This window comes from Chelonus insularis, unplaced genomic scaffold (assembly GCF_013357705.1).
Source record: "Chelonus insularis isolate UGA/USDA-ARS -01 unplaced genomic scaffold, ASM1335770v1 contig_270_pilon, whole genome shotgun sequence".
In the NCBI taxonomy this organism is placed as follows: Eukaryota; Metazoa; Arthropoda; class Insecta; order Hymenoptera; family Braconidae; genus Chelonus; species Chelonus insularis.
In genome coordinates, this window is record NW_023276458.1 from 298,831 (window position 1) to 319,259 (window position 20,429).

Genomic DNA, 20,429 nt, shown 5'->3' on the forward strand with positions numbered 1-20,429 from the left:
TATATCATGCAGTTGTTGGCAGCATTGAGCAATTACTTTAATTTAATACCAACTTCAGTCTGTCATATATATATACGTAAAACTTGAAATAAAGAAGAACAAAACGTTAAACCGTTTTCATAAGAAATTCATCATTTTTATATACATATTTTTCATCTTTATCAGTAAGTTTTAAGTATAATTTATATTATTTTAAAAATTTTCAGATGGAAATAAATTTTTTAATAAACAAAATTAATTGTTTTTACTTGTTTACAATAGCCGCTTAAATTTGACTCTAACCACACTTTTATAGTTACTGTGTAACTTTCTTTTAATATTTATTTAATAAGTGTTGTCAATTTTTTATCACAATAGTTTAATAATTCTTTTATAATAAATAATTAATTTTTACATAATTTTTTGATTAATATTTTCGTTAGTAATTTTCTTAAAAGAGTTCAAAAAAAGTGCATTGTAATGTCACTCTATATAATGAGAAGAAGGTATAGATTTTTAATATTCTGTTGACTAATTTCAGCTTATAATAGAAAAGTGTAATTATGGCAGAAACAACAACAGTAGCTACAGATTCCGGAAAAATAGTAAAAATGGAAGTAGATTATGAATGTGCCTGTGATGTAAAAATTCCAGAGTGTAAAAAGCTAGCTCAAGAAGGAAAAATTCATGATGCTCTTGATCAACTGTTGGCCTTAGAAAAACAAACACGAACCGTAAGTTATTATTTTTATTGTTTAATTATCATTAAAATAATTATTCGATATATTTTACAGAGTCCAGATATGCCTTCTACATCACGAGTTCTCGTAGCTATTGTAGAAATTTGTTTTGAAGCAAAAAATTGGGGTGCTTTAAATGAACATATAGTACTTCTCTCTAAAAGACGTTCTCAATTGAAACAAGCTGTAACTAAAATGGTACAAGAATGTTGTACTTATATTGACAAAACTCCTGATAGAGAAACAATGATAAAACTTATTGAAACTTTAAGATCAGTTACAGAAGGAAAGGTTGGTAAAAGTTTGTTTAGCATGGACGTTACTTATGAAAAATAACTAATTGTTTAATTAATTTTTTTAGATTTATGTGGAAGTAGAACGTGCACGTCTTACTCATCGTTTAGCAAAATTGAAGGAAGAAGATGGTGATATTTCTGGAGCTGCTGCAATTATGTTAGAACTTCAAGTAGAAACATACGGTAGTATGTCTCGTAGAGAAAAGGCATCTCTTATTCTTGAGCAAATGCGTTTGTGTTTAGCTAAACAAGACTTTGTTCGTACTCAAATTATTGCTAAGAAAATAAATGTCAAATTTTTTGAAGATGAAAATGATACAGAAACACAAAATTTGAAACTAAAATATTATGAGTAAGTTATGCAACATTAAAATAAAAATTTATTATTATAATTATTTTTAATTTAATTTGAGCTATTAAATATAAAATTTATTTGAAGATTAATGATGGAGCTTGCAAGACATGAAGGGTGGTATTTAGAGTTATGTCGTCACAATCGTGCTGTTCTGGAAACTCCAGCATTTCTTTATGATGCTAAAAAACGTCATACCGCTTTGTCTCGGGCTGTGTTATATTTGGTTTTAGCTCCACATGAACCAGAACAAGCTGACCTAACACACAGACTACTTGCTGACAAATTGCTTGAAGAAATTCCAACTTACAAGTATGTTTTTGAATAAAAAATTCCATTATAATATTCATTTGACACTTATTTGACTTTTTACATTTTTTTAGAGAATTATTACGACTTTTTGTAAATCCAGAACTCATTAAATGGTCTGGATTATGTGAAATTTATGAACGTACTCTTAGAGCAACTGAAGTGTTTTCATCAAGTACCGAAGAAGGTCGCAAACGATGGACAGAGCTCCGAAATCGTGTTGTTGAACATGTAAATTATTCATATAAATGTAACTTTTATAAATTTGTTGAGACATTAATTAACCCATTAATTTTTTCTAGAATATACGAATTATGGCCAAGTATTATACAAAAATAACTTTAACTCGTATGGCAGAATTATTAGATTTACCTGTTGACGAGACTGAAGCATGTCTTTGCAAACTAGTTGAGACTGGAGTAATAAGTGCACGTACAGATAGACCGGCTGGGGTAGTCCGTTTTACTGGAACTCAAGAGCCTGCTGCACTTTTAGATGCTTGGGCTGCCTCACTATCAAAATTAATGAGTCTTGTGAATCATACAACGCATTTAATTCATCAGGAGGAAATGCTTGCTGTTGCTAATTCGTGAAGATTTTTTTTTTTTTGTTTGCTGTACCTTTGTAATCTCTAGAGATAAACAATAAATATATTTTTTTTCCTTTCATAAATAACCGATAATGTTATAAGGTACTTATCGGCTTAAATATTGCTACATAAATACTAATTACTAATTTAATGATAATAGTAATAATGATGAAAGAAAAAATAAATAAAAAATTCTACATATAGTATATAAATGTGTAAATTAATTGTATTAACCTTTTCTTTATAGATATACATTTCATTCAATTTTATGTACAAAAACATTTCATTTTCGTAGTAATAATAATATTTAATATTTATGTATTACATGTGACGTAATTAAAGCAACTAATGTTGCATTATTTATATTAGATAAACTTATTAAATTGTTACATACATAAAAAATGCGATCATTACAAAATCACATATCGTTTAAAAATTTATTTAATATTCGTTTAGTTAATTTATTGGCAAGTGTTAATTTCATATTGTAGTCGGTTCATAAATATTGTTTGTAAAAATTATCTAAAGAAATATTCATTAAAAATAGAACCACATTTACCGTAATAATAATCGAAAACATAATGATTTTATAAAACTAAATAATTTTTAATACTGACCACCAATTAATTTATTACTATGTATAAAAATGATTTTTATATTTGATTGCTGATTATACTGTAAATTAAGTATAGTTATTAATTGTAAGTAACAATTATATTTAAGGCAGATACAGTCTTAATATTGAGAGAGTACAATATAAAAATATTTTTCATTTGATCTTCATATGACAGTTATCAATTATTCCTATTCTGTACAAAAATTTTTATACAATAATTACTTTATTATAATTAATATGTGCTTGATTTTTTTCAAGATATCAAATACTTAATAAAAGTTTTTTTGTTATTAAATTGATAGTGACATAAATGTATGTGACGTCTCTCGAAATTTCAATATGACAAATTCTGCCATTGAAATAATCACAGATTTATAATTAAATAATATTAATAGTAGTAATAGTGGTGGTAGTAGTAGTAGTAGTAGTAGTAGTAGTAGTAGTAGTAGTAGTAGTAGTAGTAGTAGTAGTAATAATAATAATCAAACAGTAAAATGTAACGACATGATGATACAATCTTCTCTATACTTTTAATGTTGTTTTCAAAAAATTAAATTAATCATTTTAACCGTAAAAATATAGCATATAGGCTTTTTGTTTTAATTGCGCATGTGTCACAGCTACATTATGAATCACTTTGTGAAAATTTTAAGTACTACAAGAATCCAATTGCTAGATGAAAAAGTGAAAACTCTTAACGAAGCTGAGAGTTTTTAAAATGCAAACAGTCATTGATTTTTTTGTTTAAGAATTTCATCACGTGCTTCTGATATTATGACTTATAAAAGTTATCTCAATCGTCAATATTGGCTTACAATTATTAAAAAAAATGTAAAATTCACAAAAAATCAAAAATAATTTTCAGTCATCGTACTAAATGTTCTGTACGTGTTAATATTGGTAATAATGACATAATTAATTATGAATTAAAAATACTTGGAAGCATTTATGGTTTAGTTCGAGCTGATCCAACTGATGACAAACTTCCATCAGCTTGAGTTCCACTTGAGGGTTTTGCACCTTTAAAAATTAAATTTTTTAATTATAAAATACCGATTAAATGAATCTCTTAATAATTAGAATAAAATATATACCATTAATTTCAGACTGATGTAAAAGAGCAACAGCTTCAGCATACGAAGGAGGCGGTAATTCACTAGGTCCTTGACTTTGAGTAATTGATTCATAAGGAGGTGGACCAGGTGTTCCAGTTCCAGATCCACCAACACCTTGTGCTCCTGCCAGCTCCTGTAATTGCTAAATTCCAGCAGTCAAATATTTTCAATCATTGCTACAATTGTCTATTATTTATTAAGAAATATCCAGAATAATTATTGTTTCATCATATGAAATTCTAATTGTCAATGTGGATATAATATTAATGAAATTAAAAATGAGAAAAAGTCCTAAAAAATTTTTAAAAAATTTTAAATAAGGTCACTAGAATTGCTAGGAAAACATGCAACAAGTTGAAGATACTCCATTACCCTAAATAATTGACGTTGATGGTAGATCATTTGAATGACAGATTTTTTTCGTAGATAAAGAATACACTTAACAGCAACCATGAGGCCTGAGCCAATAAATATCGGTCCAACCAGCCACATATGGCCGAGATTTGAAAAAACATGACCATTTGCAGCATCGCCTAAGGATAAAATGGTGATCGCTGTTCCAATGGTAAAAAGCACGAGACTTAGAGCTAAATAACTGTAACTGGTGCAGTCGCATCTGCCAAATGTTCCATGTTCTTCATAACGTTCTTCAATTTGTCGTAGTCGATTTGATAAATATGGACTTTCGAAAACAGTGGCCATTTTCCCGGTCTTGGAGCCATACGAATCATACCAAGCAAAAGATAAAGATGTTTTTCTTTCAAAACTTTTCCTTTATGAAATTGGATTTTATTTTGTCAGTAACTCTGATTTTTTCCTATAAATCGTTAAAGCATCCAATTTTAAAGATGAAATTTTTAAATGTTGACTTTGAATAATTATTTCTTCGTCAGCTGTTCATTGAATTAATTATCTCTCCTATTCTTTTCACTAAAATGGAGAGTTACCTCTTCGTTGATTCAACCACCGCGCCATCATTATCTTTGCGAAATTTCACTCCACAACTTGGAACATTTATTTAGCTTATTACTAATGGTTGAAACTCGGCGCAAATTCGCGTAAATTATATCTGTCCGATAACCCATGAGACAACGGACAATACTCGCTTTTTTGCGACACTATACACAACTATCAACAACATCCGATGACCAACTGGCCTCTTATACAGAGAAATAATATGAGAATAACATGCAACAAGAGCGAAAATTGTAATTTTCGCTTCCACAAATCGACACTTGAAGAAATACAATGCGCATGAATTGCAGAACTGAGGTTAACTTCACTTTAATGAATTAATTGTACCAACATTTAAGAAAAAAAAAATATAAAATTCACAAGTAACCAACCTTGAAAAGATTAAATAAATGGCGTTCGTCATGATCGTTATCACAAGGTGATTAATTTCTATCTATGTACTGTTTAACTCAGTGTCAATTATAATTTGAATTAATTAAATAATAAAATAAATAATCTCAAAACGTATTTAAATAAATGTAACAAATATATAAAATAATGCAACTAATTAATCCAATATACATTGCGGTAACAATCTGCTGTTTAATACACCAAGGTAATACATTTCATAATTCTTCATACTTTATCAATGTGTCATTATATTGATATTTATTATTTAACTATAAAAATCAATAATAAATAAATATTATTTATGTTTTTATTTAGGCATTTATATATCTGCTGGTTATGTTACATTGACACATGATGGACCGACAGTGCGAGGTGGTATTATTACTTTTCAAGCTGATCTTCACTATGATTATGGCTCTAGGCCTTCAGGTACATTTGATTACTTTTGGAGAGATGATGCAATTCCCTCTCATAAACATGAGGTTTGAAAAAATTTTTTTCTTCATTATATAAACACAATTGTAAATAATTTACTCCATTTAATTCAGCGTTCAACTTTTATTTTGAGATAATTTGGTTAATTTATTCCTTTCGGTAGGTTTTAGGTATCAAAAATACGACAAACATTTGGCAAGTTCAATATCCTGCTGATTTATATCCTGTAGGAGAATATACAGTTGAAATTAAAGTAAGACGAGTAATTTATTTTATTTTGCCAGATATAACAAGTCAACATCGAACATTTGAAATAACTTGTAAGTATAAACTATTTATGGATTTAATAATAATCTTTACTAGATTTTTTTTCATACATTTGTTTCTATAGCTCTTCTCAATGGAAATATGACAATAGTCCAATCTAATAACACTGTGAATAATGATTATGTATCATCTGCCTCCGAAGCTGAAGTAAAAATTAACTTACGTAAAGGTGATGCAGAATATATTGATAAAAATGCTACTGAAATTGAAACTCATTGGTTTGTGAATTGTAAATATTATGGACAAACAAATGATTATACTTTTCGTTATAATTTTACGAAACCTGACTCTACGGCATTAATAGAAGCGTTAGTTATTGCTTCCTTTGAACCTCCTACTACTATTGTACCGTCTACAATAACTACTTCAATAATTCTTTCAACAAATACTACAACGATTGCTTCGAATAGTAATAATAGTACTATTTTTAAGTCCAATTCAACTATTATAGAATCTACTACACCTAGTACAGCTAAAAATTTAACAAATACGTCAGTTAAACCTACTGAATCAACAAAAATATCTAACGATTCTGATGTACGTTTTCCATATGTGTGTGTAAATTCAAGTGTAATCCCAGATCCCAAGAAAACATATGGATATTTCCGGAGAGAAGTTCAAGTTAAAGGTAATTTAATCTTATTCAAATAATATATAATATCGCTCATTTGTAAATAAAAAACTGATTAAAATTTTTTTTATCATAGTTCCCATTAAAAATATAACAGTTGAAGGTACAAATTGGATAAAACCATGGGATATGTTGTCTCTAAATGTCACTTGCCATGGTTCTGGTCCATTTTATCAATGTTTAGAATATCATCGTGGTAATTATAACATTACTGGCAATGAAACATGTGAAAAAGGTTCACGTCTTGAGTCCTGCAACTTTTCAATCACTCATTATTTTTTGGATCCAACTGTTTATACAATCGTAGTAATTCTCAAAAATGACATCAGTAAATTAGTTTATCCATTAACTATCAACATTTATGAAGGTAAAATATTAAATTTTATTTTTAACAAGTTAATTAAAGTGTTAATTAATTTTTGTATATATTTCTAGTGACCACCAAGCCTCAACTATCGGTAATTGTAGTACCTGTTTCTTGTTCCTTGGCAGCAGTTGTTTTAATAGTCTTTGGAATCGCTTATTATCTCCAGAGCCGTGCAAGATTTACGGTAGAAGTAGCAGATTTTGATTTCGGTCAAAATAATCCAGAATTAGAATACAAGACATTCACGGAGCGACTGCGGGATTCATTTAATAGCACTGTAAGCCCGGGAAATAAATTAAATTTTCGATCACCTTACTATGGGAGCATGAACAACTAAATGGAGCAATCGAGTATCTGTTTGAGGTTCTCGCATGCAAGGAGTAATAACCACTAAAATCACTCTTTTTTTTTTTTCTACGCATGCCTAAACGTGCACCTCTTTCAAAAGTTTCACCTTTATTTTTCACTATGACAAAATACTCTATTCACCTAAATAATATTTGTAACTTAATCTAAAGCACACTAATGTACTTTTCAAATATTACAAATTCTCTGACGATATTAATATTAATTTTCTTTCAGGGTTATAAGCCACTAAGTGAACCTAAAATTCAAAATTGAATGCACAAATTTGATTTAGAAAAAATGACACAAGCATTACAAAGAGGAAGTATCAATGAATGCCAATAGGTAGAAATTAATAAAATGATTCTAATATTATATTAGTTTTTTTATTATATTTTTTTAAAACTCTAAAGTCTTCATTCCAACAGGCAAAATATTTAATAATTTTGTAAATATAATACCTCGTGGACTACAGAATATAGGAGATGGCCTGTATTAGGAAACATCTACGCTTTGATTAGAATTATTATTTTTTTTTTTTTTTAAGTTTACAATAGATATTTATTTAATCAATTAAATATTTACATTTATTAGAAGTATATTAATTAATATATATCATTTATGTACATAAAACAGTATTTAAGAAAATAAAAATGTGTATAACACAACTAAAATTACGAAAATTACGTATTGTATATAGTTAAGTAATTCAATATTTAATAATAATGACTATGATTACATATAAACATGATCTTGTTTTTTTCATTAAAAAAATTAATTTACTACAGATGTATTAGTAATTAAAAAATGAGTTTTCAAAATTACCGCGCTTTCTTAGGTTCATAGTCATAGGCGCGCTGTTCGTTCAATTCACTGAAAAGTCAATTTTTCATTAACTTGTTATCTATATAAATTTAGTCTATGACAAATTTTTATTGTACATGGTGATCTAAATTTGTTTCAATTAATACTATTCTATTTCTTTATTATTAACATAAAATAAAATAAAATAATGGCAAGAAGAACCATTAATGCCATAAATTGGTCTGGAATTGCTGAGCGATTGGCTGAGAATGATAAGCCAATTTTTGCTGCGTTTCGTTCAAAATCAGATGGATTTCTTCGTCGGTTAGTATTGGAGACTTTTCGAATAATTATTTTGTTATATAATTTACAACAATAAATTATAATATAAATAAAATTCAATGGTGATTGTCATTAGAAATAAAAATTTATAATAGTTTTTTGTATAAATTTTTTAGCATGAATGACTTCCCAGAAACAGTACCAGCCATTGATTGGGAATATTATAGAAAAAATGTTACTTTGCCCGGTTTGGTTGATAATTTTCAGAAACAATATGAGTCTTTAAAGATTCCATATCCTGAAGATAAATATACATCACACGTTGAAGAACAGGAGAAAATCGCGGTATGATGATAATTTTTTATTTTTGAAGTAAACGTTTTTTTTGAATGATGAAGTTTGTAAAATTAATAATTACTGAATTCATAGAATAAAATTAACAATATTATTATAAATAATCATAGAATATTGATTATAGATGAAAGCTGTACAAGATTATCTGGCTGAATCAGACAAACAAATCGCAAAATGTCAAGTAGCAATTGATAAAATAAATAATCTTCTTCCATTTGACCAAATGACAATGGAAGACGCTGTAGAGATGTTTGATATATTTAATCCTGATAAACCAACAATTTGGCCACATGATCCAGAGTTACAACCAACAAGTGATGAACCAGAACCGATCCCTAGAGCACACCACTAATTGAATGCAATTATTTTTTGTGTGGTGTTTAAAATAATAGATTTGAAAATCTTGATATTATTAATAAAATAATTGTTGCCAATTATTTTATTAAATTATTAAGTAGATAAGATGAAACAGTACTGTATTGATCAGTGTTAAATAAAAATAAATAATTGTCAAAATTATATATGGATTAGTAATGAAACCAGTGCAAATAAAAGAAGAATTATATTAAAATAAGATTTTATGGTTAAGTATAACAAATCAATATTTTTTTAAACAGATAACATTGAATTATATATTATATTGAAATTGATATTTATAATTTTCTTTTGATTACAAGATAGTACACTCAGATATTTGAACATTCGTATATAATTATGGATTTAACATAAAAATATTATATATTAAATACGTATTTCATTATTCTCTGAATTAAATATATTTTGCGGAAGCTTCAAAATTAAATTTAATAATACATGATTTTAACTGAGAAATATTTTTTTTTTTTTTTCAAATTGATGATATTCCGAGTATCTAAAAATACTAATGAGAAGTATCAATTAGTTATGCAAAGTATGATGTGCGTTGAAAAATTTTTTTTAACGGTCAATAGGGATTATACATTACAATTTCGATTATTTTTAAATAATAACATTTAAAATGTCATGGATTTATTATGAGTTATGATTTATTGAAGTTTACTAATTTTATTTTCTGCAATTATCTCGTTAAGGATGGAACAATGAGTCCTTTGAGAATATCAAAACTGTTACCATCAGGTTGAACTGTTAATATGTTACCATCTTTCTCTTGTACTTCTAAAAATCCTAAACTATTAATACCCAATATTTTTGCTTCTTTAGTTATACCGTCAGTTAAAGTAACTGATACTTCAGTGTCTCTATAAAAAAATGATTATGCTATGAAATAGTTTAAAAAATTTTTGAAAAGCTAAAGTAATTATTTACTTACGTATGTAGCCAGTAGTTATAGTAAAATTGATAAAAATAGCTGAGATCTTCATTTTGCATAGCAATAAATATAGATTCAAATGCATTGAACAATAGCGCAAGATATTTCTCATATCCTATAGTTTCTAGTTTTGTACCATTTTTTTCATTATGTTTTATGATTATATCATTAATACAACTTGTTGGAATGCTATTTGATAAGTTTATGCCAATACCTGTAAATTAAAAAAGCGTACGATAAATTAATTTTTGATAAAAATAATCAAAAAATTTGATAACAAAAATATTTACCAATATTACAAATGGCTTTTTGAGATTCCATTAAAGATGTTACTATAAGGCCCCCAATTTTTATTTCATTTCCTACATAAATATCATTAGGCCACTTAATATTTAGATCAATGTCCTAAAACATAATTTTACAATTTAAAGATTCTATCTCGATTTATGAACAATTCAAAATATTATAAACCTCATAACCCGGAATCCCTCTAATAGCTAATACAATCGATGTAGCTGCTATATGTTGAATAATTGAAAGATGTTGTCCTATGTAAGTATTTAATGGAATGTGTATTTGCAAAGAGAATGTTACACATCCCTTTGGACTAAGCCAAACATTTTTATTACGACCTGAGAATGTATAAATTAAAAATCCCTATTTTATATATTAAAAAACTAATTTCAAGTTTAATAAGATTAATTATTGTCTACCTGAAGCAGAAGTTTGTTGCCTAGAAATTACAACTAATCCATGATATAACTCACATCCAGCTACAACATCCATTGTAGACGTTATAATATCCGTGTAAACTACTAGACGTCCGATTTCTTTTGTTTGAAGATTCTAAATGTAAAAAATTGAATTTTAATATCCATAGTTGTATAATTTATAAATAAAAAGATTCACCTCAAAGTATTCTACTGTAGAAAAATTTTCAGGACACTGATATAATAAAATCGGTAACAATGATTTTGAAGCTTTCATCAATTTTGTATCATTATTGCAAAATTGTAGTTCTATTTTTGATGTTTTGAAGATATTGTTAGATTTCATTTTGCTTTTTAATCGATCCAACATGTTCAATTTAAGCTGTAATTTAATCCTTTAAGTTAAAAAATAATAAATAAGTAAGCAAATTAATTAATAAATGCATTAAAGTGAAACAAAAAGTGTTTTAATAATAAATGAAATATATTATATTGTGCAATCATGCCGTGTATAAAAAAAATATAGCAATATCAATAATTAAAACTAAATGAAAACATATTTAGCCTTATACGAGCCTCGTGTCTACCCAGAAAAAATCCAGGAGTATATACAGTTTCCATTAAAGGTTCTGGTTTAACATCTAATTTGAGATGAGTACCAAGAAGATCACTTAGAATTTCTAGTCGAGCGGAATTACTTTCTTTTAATGCATTAAATTTCGCCTCTTCTAGTTCATATTGAGATGGATCCGCTTCTAAGTGAATTTGAGAAAAAATTGCTTTACCACTAGAACTTGGTAAATCAGCTAATACAATACTTGGTGTATTCCAGGTTTCTTCTGCTCCAAGTACTTTTATTTGAAATGTGTGATTTTTTCCTTGTTTATCTTTGACATTTGCTGAAACTGGGGTTGGTCTTGTAACAATCCTAAAAACCGAACGAAATTTATTTTTAGATTCTCTAATAAATAAGAGATATATTTTAATACTAACTTTCCATCTTCATTGTCTTGAGAGAAACGTGATTTTACTGGAGAAGCTTGGTAACAAAAAATATGATGCATCATCCGTACATTTTTCCATCTTCCATAAGAGAAACGAACAAGCTCATGTTCTCGCACTTCGGCAGTTTTGAATGAGGGAAGAATTGTATGTAATGTATCAGAGCATAAAGCTAAAAGTTTTCCACCCGCAACTAAATAGTCTATAAGTTGAGTTGCAACTTCATTGTCAACATTTCCACATACTACTATTAAGTGGGTTTGGTCTTTCCATACATCACGTCGAGCGTCTTCGGGTGTCAATGTATAAATTATATATCTATTTAAATAATTCAATTAGAAGATTAATAATAAAGAGTGTATATAATCCGAAAATCACATCTTACTTTTCTTTATTTAATGTTTGTTTTAAAACACGTTGAATATTATCACTCGCGACTGTACTGTCTGCATAAATTAAAATATTTGGTGGTTTTGTAATTTCTTCGTAATTACTTGTTTGTTTTTTCTCGGAAGAAAATCTAAAAATTATTAACATTAAATTATGATTATAGAATCATTTCTAAATATTATTTATAATTCGTATGATTAATTACTTGGAAGCACGATTGGTGATTACATTTTTTGAATTTATTTTAAAATTTTTAGAAACTATTTCATTATTCGCTGAAGTGATTATTGAAACTGAATCAATTGGTGGAGGTGCTGTAATTGAATTATTTATACTTTCGGTAGCAGAGGTATTTAGTTCATCATTAAATGTTGTAGATTTTAATACGGAAGATCCTAGATGTTGTATTAACTCTGGAGTTGATTTGTCTTTCAATTCTATTGATGCGGGTGTTGGAGGTGGAGTTGATGGAACAGGAAAATGATCTTCAATTTGTTTGTCATCATCTATCAATGTCATCAAGTTCATTCATCATAGTCATCAATAGTATTTTGACGATAAACTTTATTAACGGCATTGTTACTTTTTTAACAAAATTCTTACCTTTGTCGGTTGCACAACTCATTTCAAACATAGGTGAATCGACGGTCAATTTATCAGATATGATGATAACTCCTGGTAAATTATCAATCTCAACAGGTTTTTCTTCTTGAAAAGCATTTTTTGCAAAATTACTAAATGTCTTAAGAGTTTGCAAATGTGCCTCCCATTGTGATTTACCAATTAATTCTGAATATAAACATTTAAAATGATGAAAAAATGGTTGTTTCGATAATGATTTATTTGAAATTTTTTAAAAATAGATTTATGACTTACTCTTTCCTGGTAGTACTGAAGGATCATTAAATATGTATTTACATGGTTTACCTATAATTTCTACCGCTAAAAAATTAATATTTTATTAATAACTAATTATTTTCATTTTTCATATTAGAGAATTATTAAAAAGAAATTACATTCAATGCGTGTGAGTATTAATCCATTATTAATAAAGCATTGACCTTGCATTAGTGCTATTGAAAGTTTGCTTAAATGATCTACGTCAGTTTTCATGATAGCAGCAAAATATTTGTCAGCCATCCATGAAAGAATAAATCCATAATCCTCTAACTAAATAAGGCATGTTAATTATTAAATACGTAAAGTTATAATTAGTTTATTAATTATATTATCAATTCAATGATTTATATGTATAAATCAATATTGAGTTGTACCTTCATTGCTTTTGCAAAAGCACTAGGAGTAAAATTTTCAATATCTGCCTCTATAAGTACATGGATAGTTGAGCTTTCTGATACGTTTATTTGATTACAATTATCCAGACAAAGAGGAAAAAAAGTTTTTCCGATAGGATATGACAACCATTCACTGATGTCAACTTGTTGCTAGTGGTAATTATAATATTTGTAAATAAAACAATTTATTTAAAGTTAATTAAAACTTGATAAAACAGCTACGAATATAAAACTATGTGTTATTTCGTAACAATTAAATAACAATACAGAGAAAGCCAATTTTTGGGGTATAATTTATTGTTTAACCATTTATTCTGACTATTTTTTATCAAAAGGAAAAGGTTGAAAAAATATTTAATATTTTGCAAAAAATGCTGAAAAATAACAATAACTTGAAATTATTTGCTGAATCTGGAAGATAAATTAAAAAAGTTTGGCAATATTTTTTAGTTTAAATAAATAAGGTAAGACTTTTGGAGGATATTAAAATATTATGAAATATCTCACCTGGGGATAGATGGTGCAAAGTCTTTTGTCACCTTGACTCCATATAAGATCTTTAAGTTTAGCGGAATTTTTATTACTGCATAAGCTAGAGGTGAGTAAATTTTCTGAAGTTCCATTTTCATTGTTTGTTTGTATATTTACGACGGTATCTAAAATATTTTTATCCAACAATATTAATAATAACAACTGAAGGATGATAATTGAACTATTGTAGTATAATTTTCATGCAAAATGGTTATTATAGAAATAAAATAATTATTCACCATCCTTCAAAAATTCTGATGGTTTTGTATAAAACATTATTGATGGTTTTCTAAAATCTGGCCCATAATTAATTGCACCAATTAATCGAGCTTTCAGAGATGAAAGCCTCCATGATTGTACCCAAGTAGAGACCATGTAGAATAGTGTAAGTAGCATATCGATCAAATTATTAATACTTTAACTAAAATTTTTTACTCTTTATTATATTGATACAACCTATAAGACTAAAAAAAGTAAGAAAATAGCTTAATTATAATTTGTAATTGATACATAGAAGAAAATTATCATGCAACAATCAATTTAACAATATAGAAATATTATTTAATTCAATTGTTGTTATTATTTGAAAAATTTGCTGTGATTATTCTATTAATGATTATTCATTGAAGATTATGGATAAATTTAATTTCTTTTTACCTTAAAATGTATATTTTTCAAGAAATAACAATGCATTTTCTAGCAAATAACATTTTTTGCTTTATTTTGTGATGAAAAATCGAATGCTTAAATCTTTATACTGTAAATTGTTAATTAAATCTCCAAACTACTATTCATCCATATGAATAAATAATTTACTTTATGCGTGTAAGCATGAGAATGATACTTTAGGGCACAAAGTAATAAAATGTTTTTCGTGAGTTCAACAAAGTTGAATGTCCTCAGAGGATATAGAAGTGTTGCCATCTGTTCAAAGAGAACTAAAATGAACATGAGTCGTTATTGAAGGAATTTTTAGCAGCGCGATTTTTGTTATTATATTTAAATATGTTATTGAAAAAAAAAAATTTAAGAAAAATTGAACATTTTACCATAGAGTATTTATGATAAAAATTATTTTTACAATATTATGTATATCTTTTGCGATATATATATATATTATTTATTTAATCTTTACGTTAATATTATTACAATTCTTTAAAATAAAATTAAGATTAAAATTATTTCGTATAGTAATAATAATGATGGAGTTTTTTGATATGAATTATAAGTGAAATCAGTTTGTCATTGCAATATTATTAGGCATACCCCAGTGCTTCCAATAACAAAGTTTAGGTGATATATGTACAGTTACTACTGTGAGAGTAGTTTGTGTATCTAATCATGCCACTCAAGTCAGTACAAATGTGTAAGTTTCCGAAATTCGAATTGTATAGGTGATATGAGAACGAGGAGAGACAGAGACGATGACAACAAGTAATAGTAAAGGGCAAACTTTGTCGATGCAATTCATGAAGCTGTTTCCTGCCTGTTTCTAAACAAGAAATTACATTTACAATCAAATTTCTACTTTGTGTTTAATCATACAACTAGATAACATTGAGAAATAATTATTACTTTTCAAACAATCATCAATATAATTTTATACTTATCAATTAATATTTATTAAGTTTTCCAACGCAAGAGGTTTATTATATTTTGTATTACGAAAAACTAAAGAAAAGTATCCATTTAAAACAGCACAATACGGTTTTTAATTTATATTATAATTATAATTTTTTTACTTTATAAGAGTGTGTGAAAAATTAATGATGACGGTACTTAAAAATTTTATAAAACATTAAAGCTTGAATTGTAATACTGAAAATACTTTGAATCGTGTGTGGCGTTTAATATTGTCTCTGCGAATTATTTGATAAAAATATGTACAAAGTGAATTCATTTAATAAATGTTTGTCAAAATGAAAGTCTATCACTTGCAAAAATAAAATAAAGTTATACTACGGAAATATTTTATGAACTTATAATTATCTAAAATTTTGCTCCAAAGGTGATCGAAAATTCAAATAATAAATATGTTAAAAACTTGATTTCAAAAAATACGTCAAACATGAAATTTTTACAAGTCATTATCATAATCATAGTTAAAAAAATATATATCCATGCAATAAAATTAAAAATAATAATAACTCATTTTAATTAGAAAAAAAAGATAAATAATATACGGAGAAGTAAAAGAAAGAAAATTGTATAGTTTGGTTATTTTTTGGTAAATCGCTAACCTTTTTGAATGAGGGCGAAAACTGAAGCGGTGAGAAGAGCGCATTAAATTCAGTAGTAGAAGCAGATGAAATAGTCAGACGTGTGCGCGGCAGCAGTTTGATTCCAGACTTTGCCCGCGAAGGTGTATACATTCGGGTGATGCGTTGGGTATTGTGTTTTTAACTCGAACAAAAAAGAACAGTGTAGAATTTTGATCTAAATTAAATCCGATATTTTTTTATCTTTTATTTTATTATTGTGTTGTTAAATGGACATTTTACGTAGATTATTAACTCAACATGTCTCTCGTCGGACTTGTAATACAATTTGTACTATTCTTACAAGGTAAGTTTTATCAATGAAATTTTCCCCTAATAATTGGTGTCAATTATTTTATCTATTTTATCTACTATTACTCTGATCATAATTATATAATTTTTTGTTGAAGTAATACATATTTTATAGAACTTATCACCAACATTAATTCGGATGTTTTTTTAAAAAAAATCAAAATTTTTAGTAATGTATACTTGAAAGATGATTATTTGAAAAAAAAAAATTCTCTTTCATAGTCTTAACAAAAAATAGCAATGGACTTAGAATAATGATTTCATGCATAATAAATTTTTGTACAGTTGAGTTAATATTAAGTACAGTTAAAATAATAATAATCTACAAAGAATGAATAAAAACTATTTTTTTCTTTACTAAAAAGTTTACATGTGGCAAAATATTTATTCTATTTTACAATAACAAACAAACTTTTAAAGTTCACAATTCAATACAAAAATAGAACTATCATCATATCATAAAGGCATGTAATTTTAGATGAGATGGAGAGGTAAATAATTTTTTTTTCAAACTGTTGATAAAATTACTTTTATGTGTAAAATCGAAAAATTTTCATTACATTAATGATGCAAATAAAAGTTTTTTTAAATACAAAAGGAAAGGTCAGTGAAAATTTGATATTCAGTTAAATTTTAATCCACAATCATTTATATGATATTTCCCCTTTCAAAATAATATTTAAAATTATTTCAACATTTTTCAAACACTTTTTTGCCACTTATTTTTTAGCATGTGAGTTAAAAAAAAAAATAATATTAATTCATTTGGATATTCACGAATAAATTAAAAAGTTGACTCTTTTTAGCGAGAGTATTTCATTATTTTTGTATTTATTGTGTAAACAAAATTAACATTTTTTTAATGTAAAATTTGTTAGTAAGAAAAAAGGAAAATTTCTTAGTTCGTGCTATAATTGAATTTATTATAATTATCTATTAATTAATAATGAAATAATTATTTCGGAAATTAAAAATTAAACAATTATTATTGTAAATAAATAATTTCTATCGAAATGAATCATTATTTAATAATTTAGTATTCATTGAAAATATTTTGTCGTAAAAAATGAAATTCCATGTACAAGTTATGATGTATCATACAGTAGATGTACTGTAACTTCAATATAATCCGATTAGCAAAATCAAACAAGTTAGTTGTTTGTTTTTTTAGAGTTAAAATGTAATAATTATGTTTTCATAGTTTATTATTTATTTTAGTATATATGCTTTGAAAATTAATATATGTTGTCGAATAAAAAATTAATAAAAATATTGAAACTTTAATAAATAAAAGTGGTTAGAAATGTAGGTGATGATGAAGGAAAAAAAATGTAGAAATTGAAAAGAGAGTACTTTATTGATTGCTCAGTTTGACCCCATGACATGTGTTTTCGTCGACCCATATTGAATTAACTCCGATTTGAAATGGGTTCCAATCACTTTTTGCAAATCCTGTTTCATCAGGGTCTCTTCTTCGTTTTTAACTATTTTTACATGTTTTGTTCATTTAATATATTTATCTTCGGGTAATAACAATGCATCCGATTCAGCTGGCATTTTCGCACTAACAAATTACTCGGTTGTAGACACGCTCTAATGATTGAATTGAATGTCAATCTATAAAGTCATTGTATTTAGAATTTATTCAATTTTTAGCATAATTGGGTATCATAACTATTATATATGTATAAAGTGGAAGTCCTTCAAAGTAAATCAATCTGACATTTATTCCAAAAATATATTGACATTTTTATTTTAAATAAAAATTTTATTAAAGAATATCCAATATGGAAACAATTAAGAGTAAAAATTTTATTCTCTGTAATTAAACTCTATATCTTTCCTGAATTATATTCAATAGTTATCGTATTTTTAAGGAACTTTATTTGTACAATAATGAATTAAAGAATATAAACTATCTCAGTTACAATTACTATTTGAAATTTTAATGAAAAAAATAGATAAAATAACAAATATTTGATTTAGTTTGAGTATACAAAGCACAAGAGAATTTAGTTACCAGATGGTTGTTGAAAGCAACCATGATAATTTTGTAGACTATATAAACGTCGGGCTTTCTCAAGTTTCTCTGCTACTGTAAATGACGACCCCATTACTGAAAGATGAGTAAATCAAAAACTGTTGTCAGTTAGTTAACCACTGATAAATGGTATTTTCATTTAAATGAAAACCCTTTGGAGCATTGAAAAAAAAAAACCAATTTTCTTTATCCTTAAACTTTTTTGTATTTTCTTGCTCATCGTTACTTCATCTTATTTATCTAGGATATTTTTAAAATAAATTTCATTACTCAAATATTTTTATCATAATAAATGATAGATAATTAAACCACCACATTAATGTTAAAACTTGTTTACATGCTTAATAAATAATGTTAATATATGAAAAGTTGATGTGTGATGAATCAGTATTATATATTACAATTTAATGTTCCTCTAAACAGTTGCTTATAATTTGTGATTCATTAAAAATGGAATAAATATTATAATTGTATGAACTTTATAACTGAATCTAGTTTGGTACCGTTTTTTTTACAATCACTATTTAAAACATTTTTTTTCACATCTCTATGGCACTAGTTACTATTCTATTTCCTGTAGTTTTTCTTAGCATTTATTTTGAATAAAACGAATAAAGTTATTTATACAAACTCTAAAAGTAAGTACAGAATGGTTCATGTTTTACTATTATCATCATGATGTAATGTTGAGAAAAGATGATGTTTTCTTTTGTTTAAAAAAAAAAGATTAAGTATAAATGGTCATGTTAAAATAAAAGTCTTTACTTGAAAAACGATATATTTTAATCAAGAATAATTTGATTTTTGATTATAATATTTTTTAAATAACTAGAATCAAGAATATCTTATTTTCAGTGTTTGATGAGATATATTTAAAAATTTTTATGCATAATATAAGCTTAAATTTTCAATTAATGAGCATTAACAAGTAATTATTGAAATAAATAGAGAAAAATATCGAAAGCTGATGCTGTATCAAATTTAAACATAAATTTTAATTAATATGTATTTAATGGTAATTATATATATATATATATATTATGGATAAAATGAAAATATCATGAAATATTTATATAATGTAATAAATATTAGTATTTGTTAATGGTCTATAAGTAAAAAATGTTACTTTTATAATGAGTACATAAATATAGAAAATTTTTCATTTTATAATCTTGATTTGAGGTAGTAATTCAAGTGGAAAAAACCAAGTATTGAGTATTGATATAAGCATTATCACTTAAAGAGACGTTATCACGGAAAAACGCTTCTCGTGGCATTCGCGCCCCTCAAGGGGTGAAATGCTATAGCACGGAATAAATTTAAAAAACGTTCACAGAAATCGCAGCTCCAAGAATTTGTGTCACTCAACTTATTTTGTTGTTGAATTACAAAATAAAAAATAAATGCAAAGAGGTTTATATAAATGTGAATATTTTAAAAGTTGGATTATTTATTGATCCGATAAACAATTTACATTTGAGAACTAAGATGTATACGTGTATATTAAAAATTCATGTGAATTATTATTTTATAAAGAAAAGAATCTGTTTAAAATGTTTATGCTTTTTTCTTCTTTTTATTATTATTATTGTAAAAGTATTTTGTAAATTGATAAATTTTTCATTTTCTGTAGATCGAAGAAAAGAAAAAAAAAGCAGATGCATCTTCTAGAAAA

General features: G+C 26.3%; 5 protein-coding genes across 9 annotated transcripts; 3 read left to right on the plus strand and 2 right to left on the minus strand.

Moving 5' to 3' along the window:
- Nucleotides 1–30: 30 nt before the first annotated feature.
- Nucleotides 31–2,348, plus strand: Rpn5 (regulatory particle non-ATPase 5). The gene is made up of 7 exons (XM_035080281.1): nt 31–164; nt 521–713; nt 774–1,010; nt 1,081–1,367; nt 1,455–1,679; nt 1,751–1,907; nt 1,979–2,348. The coding sequence occupies exons 2-7, from the start codon at nt 543–545 to the stop codon at nt 2,267–2,269; spliced, it is 1,368 nt and encodes a 455-aa protein (XP_034936172.1). The 5' UTR covers nt 31–164; nt 521–542; the 3' UTR covers nt 2,270–2,348.
- A 1,322-nt stretch (nt 2,349–3,670) lies between these two features.
- LOC118065167 (uncharacterized) lies at nt 3,671–5,184 on the minus strand. Of its 3 annotated transcripts, XM_035080284.1 has the most exons (4): nt 4,944–5,181; nt 4,369–4,813; nt 3,976–4,138; nt 3,671–3,901 (listed from the first exon to the last, which is right to left on the minus strand). In XM_035080284.1, the coding sequence occupies exons 2-4, from the start codon at nt 4,696–4,698 to the stop codon at nt 3,828–3,830; spliced, it is 567 nt and encodes a 188-aa protein (XP_034936175.1). In that variant the 5' UTR covers nt 4,699–4,813; nt 4,944–5,181; the 3' UTR covers nt 3,671–3,827. The 3 variants fall into 3 exon arrangements, with proteins under 3 accessions (XP_034936175.1, XP_034936176.1, XP_034936173.1); XM_035080285.1 differs by having other exon boundaries at nt 3,976–4,129; nt 4,369–5,184; XM_035080282.1 differs by having other exon boundaries at nt 4,369–5,181.
- Nucleotides 5,185–5,346: 162 nt separating this feature from the next.
- Nucleotides 5,347–8,096, plus strand: LOC118065169 (uncharacterized). Of its 2 annotated transcripts, XR_004690140.1 has the most exons (8): nt 5,347–5,566; nt 5,677–5,843; nt 5,960–6,116; nt 6,188–6,751; nt 6,831–7,121; nt 7,190–7,398; nt 7,704–7,811; nt 7,895–8,096. XR_004690140.1 is itself a non-coding variant. In XM_035080287.1 (7 exons), exons 1-7 carry the CDS (start codon nt 5,509–5,511, stop codon nt 7,740–7,742), a joined length of 1,485 nt encoding a protein of 494 aa, XP_034936178.1. In that variant the 5' UTR covers nt 5,347–5,508; the 3' UTR covers nt 7,743–7,841. The 2 variants fall into 2 exon arrangements, 1 of the variants encoding a protein (XP_034936178.1); XM_035080287.1 differs by lacking the exon at nt 7,895–8,096 and having other exon boundaries at nt 7,704–7,841.
- Nucleotides 8,097–8,374: 278 nt separating this feature from the next.
- LOC118065126 (ATP synthase subunit d, mitochondrial-like) lies at nt 8,375–9,425 on the plus strand. Its single transcript, XM_035080208.1, has 3 exons — nt 8,375–8,594; nt 8,729–8,897; nt 9,031–9,425. Exons 1-3 carry the CDS (start codon nt 8,479–8,481, stop codon nt 9,256–9,258), a joined length of 513 nt encoding a protein of 170 aa, XP_034936099.1. The 5' UTR covers nt 8,375–8,478; the 3' UTR covers nt 9,259–9,425.
- A 453-nt stretch (nt 9,426–9,878) lies between these two features.
- Hcs (holocarboxylase synthetase-like protein) lies at nt 9,879–14,973 on the minus strand. 2 transcript variants are annotated; one of them, XM_035080248.1, is made up of 17 exons: nt 14,801–14,973; nt 14,383–14,599; nt 14,120–14,268; nt 13,592–13,762; nt 13,334–13,487; nt 13,194–13,259; nt 12,921–13,106; nt 12,523–12,823; nt 12,313–12,447; nt 11,919–12,245; nt 11,502–11,853; nt 11,125–11,307; nt 10,929–11,061; nt 10,687–10,847; nt 10,506–10,620; nt 10,216–10,429; nt 9,879–10,144 (listed from the first exon to the last, which is right to left on the minus strand). In XM_035080248.1, the coding sequence occupies exons 2-17, from the start codon at nt 14,537–14,539 to the stop codon at nt 9,964–9,966; spliced, it is 2,985 nt and encodes a 994-aa protein (XP_034936139.1). In that variant the 5' UTR covers nt 14,540–14,599; nt 14,801–14,973; the 3' UTR covers nt 9,879–9,963. The 2 variants fall into 2 exon arrangements, with proteins under 2 accessions (XP_034936139.1, XP_034936138.1); XM_035080247.1 differs by having other exon boundaries at nt 14,383–14,607.
- Between the last annotated feature and the right edge of the window lie 5,456 nt (nt 14,974–20,429).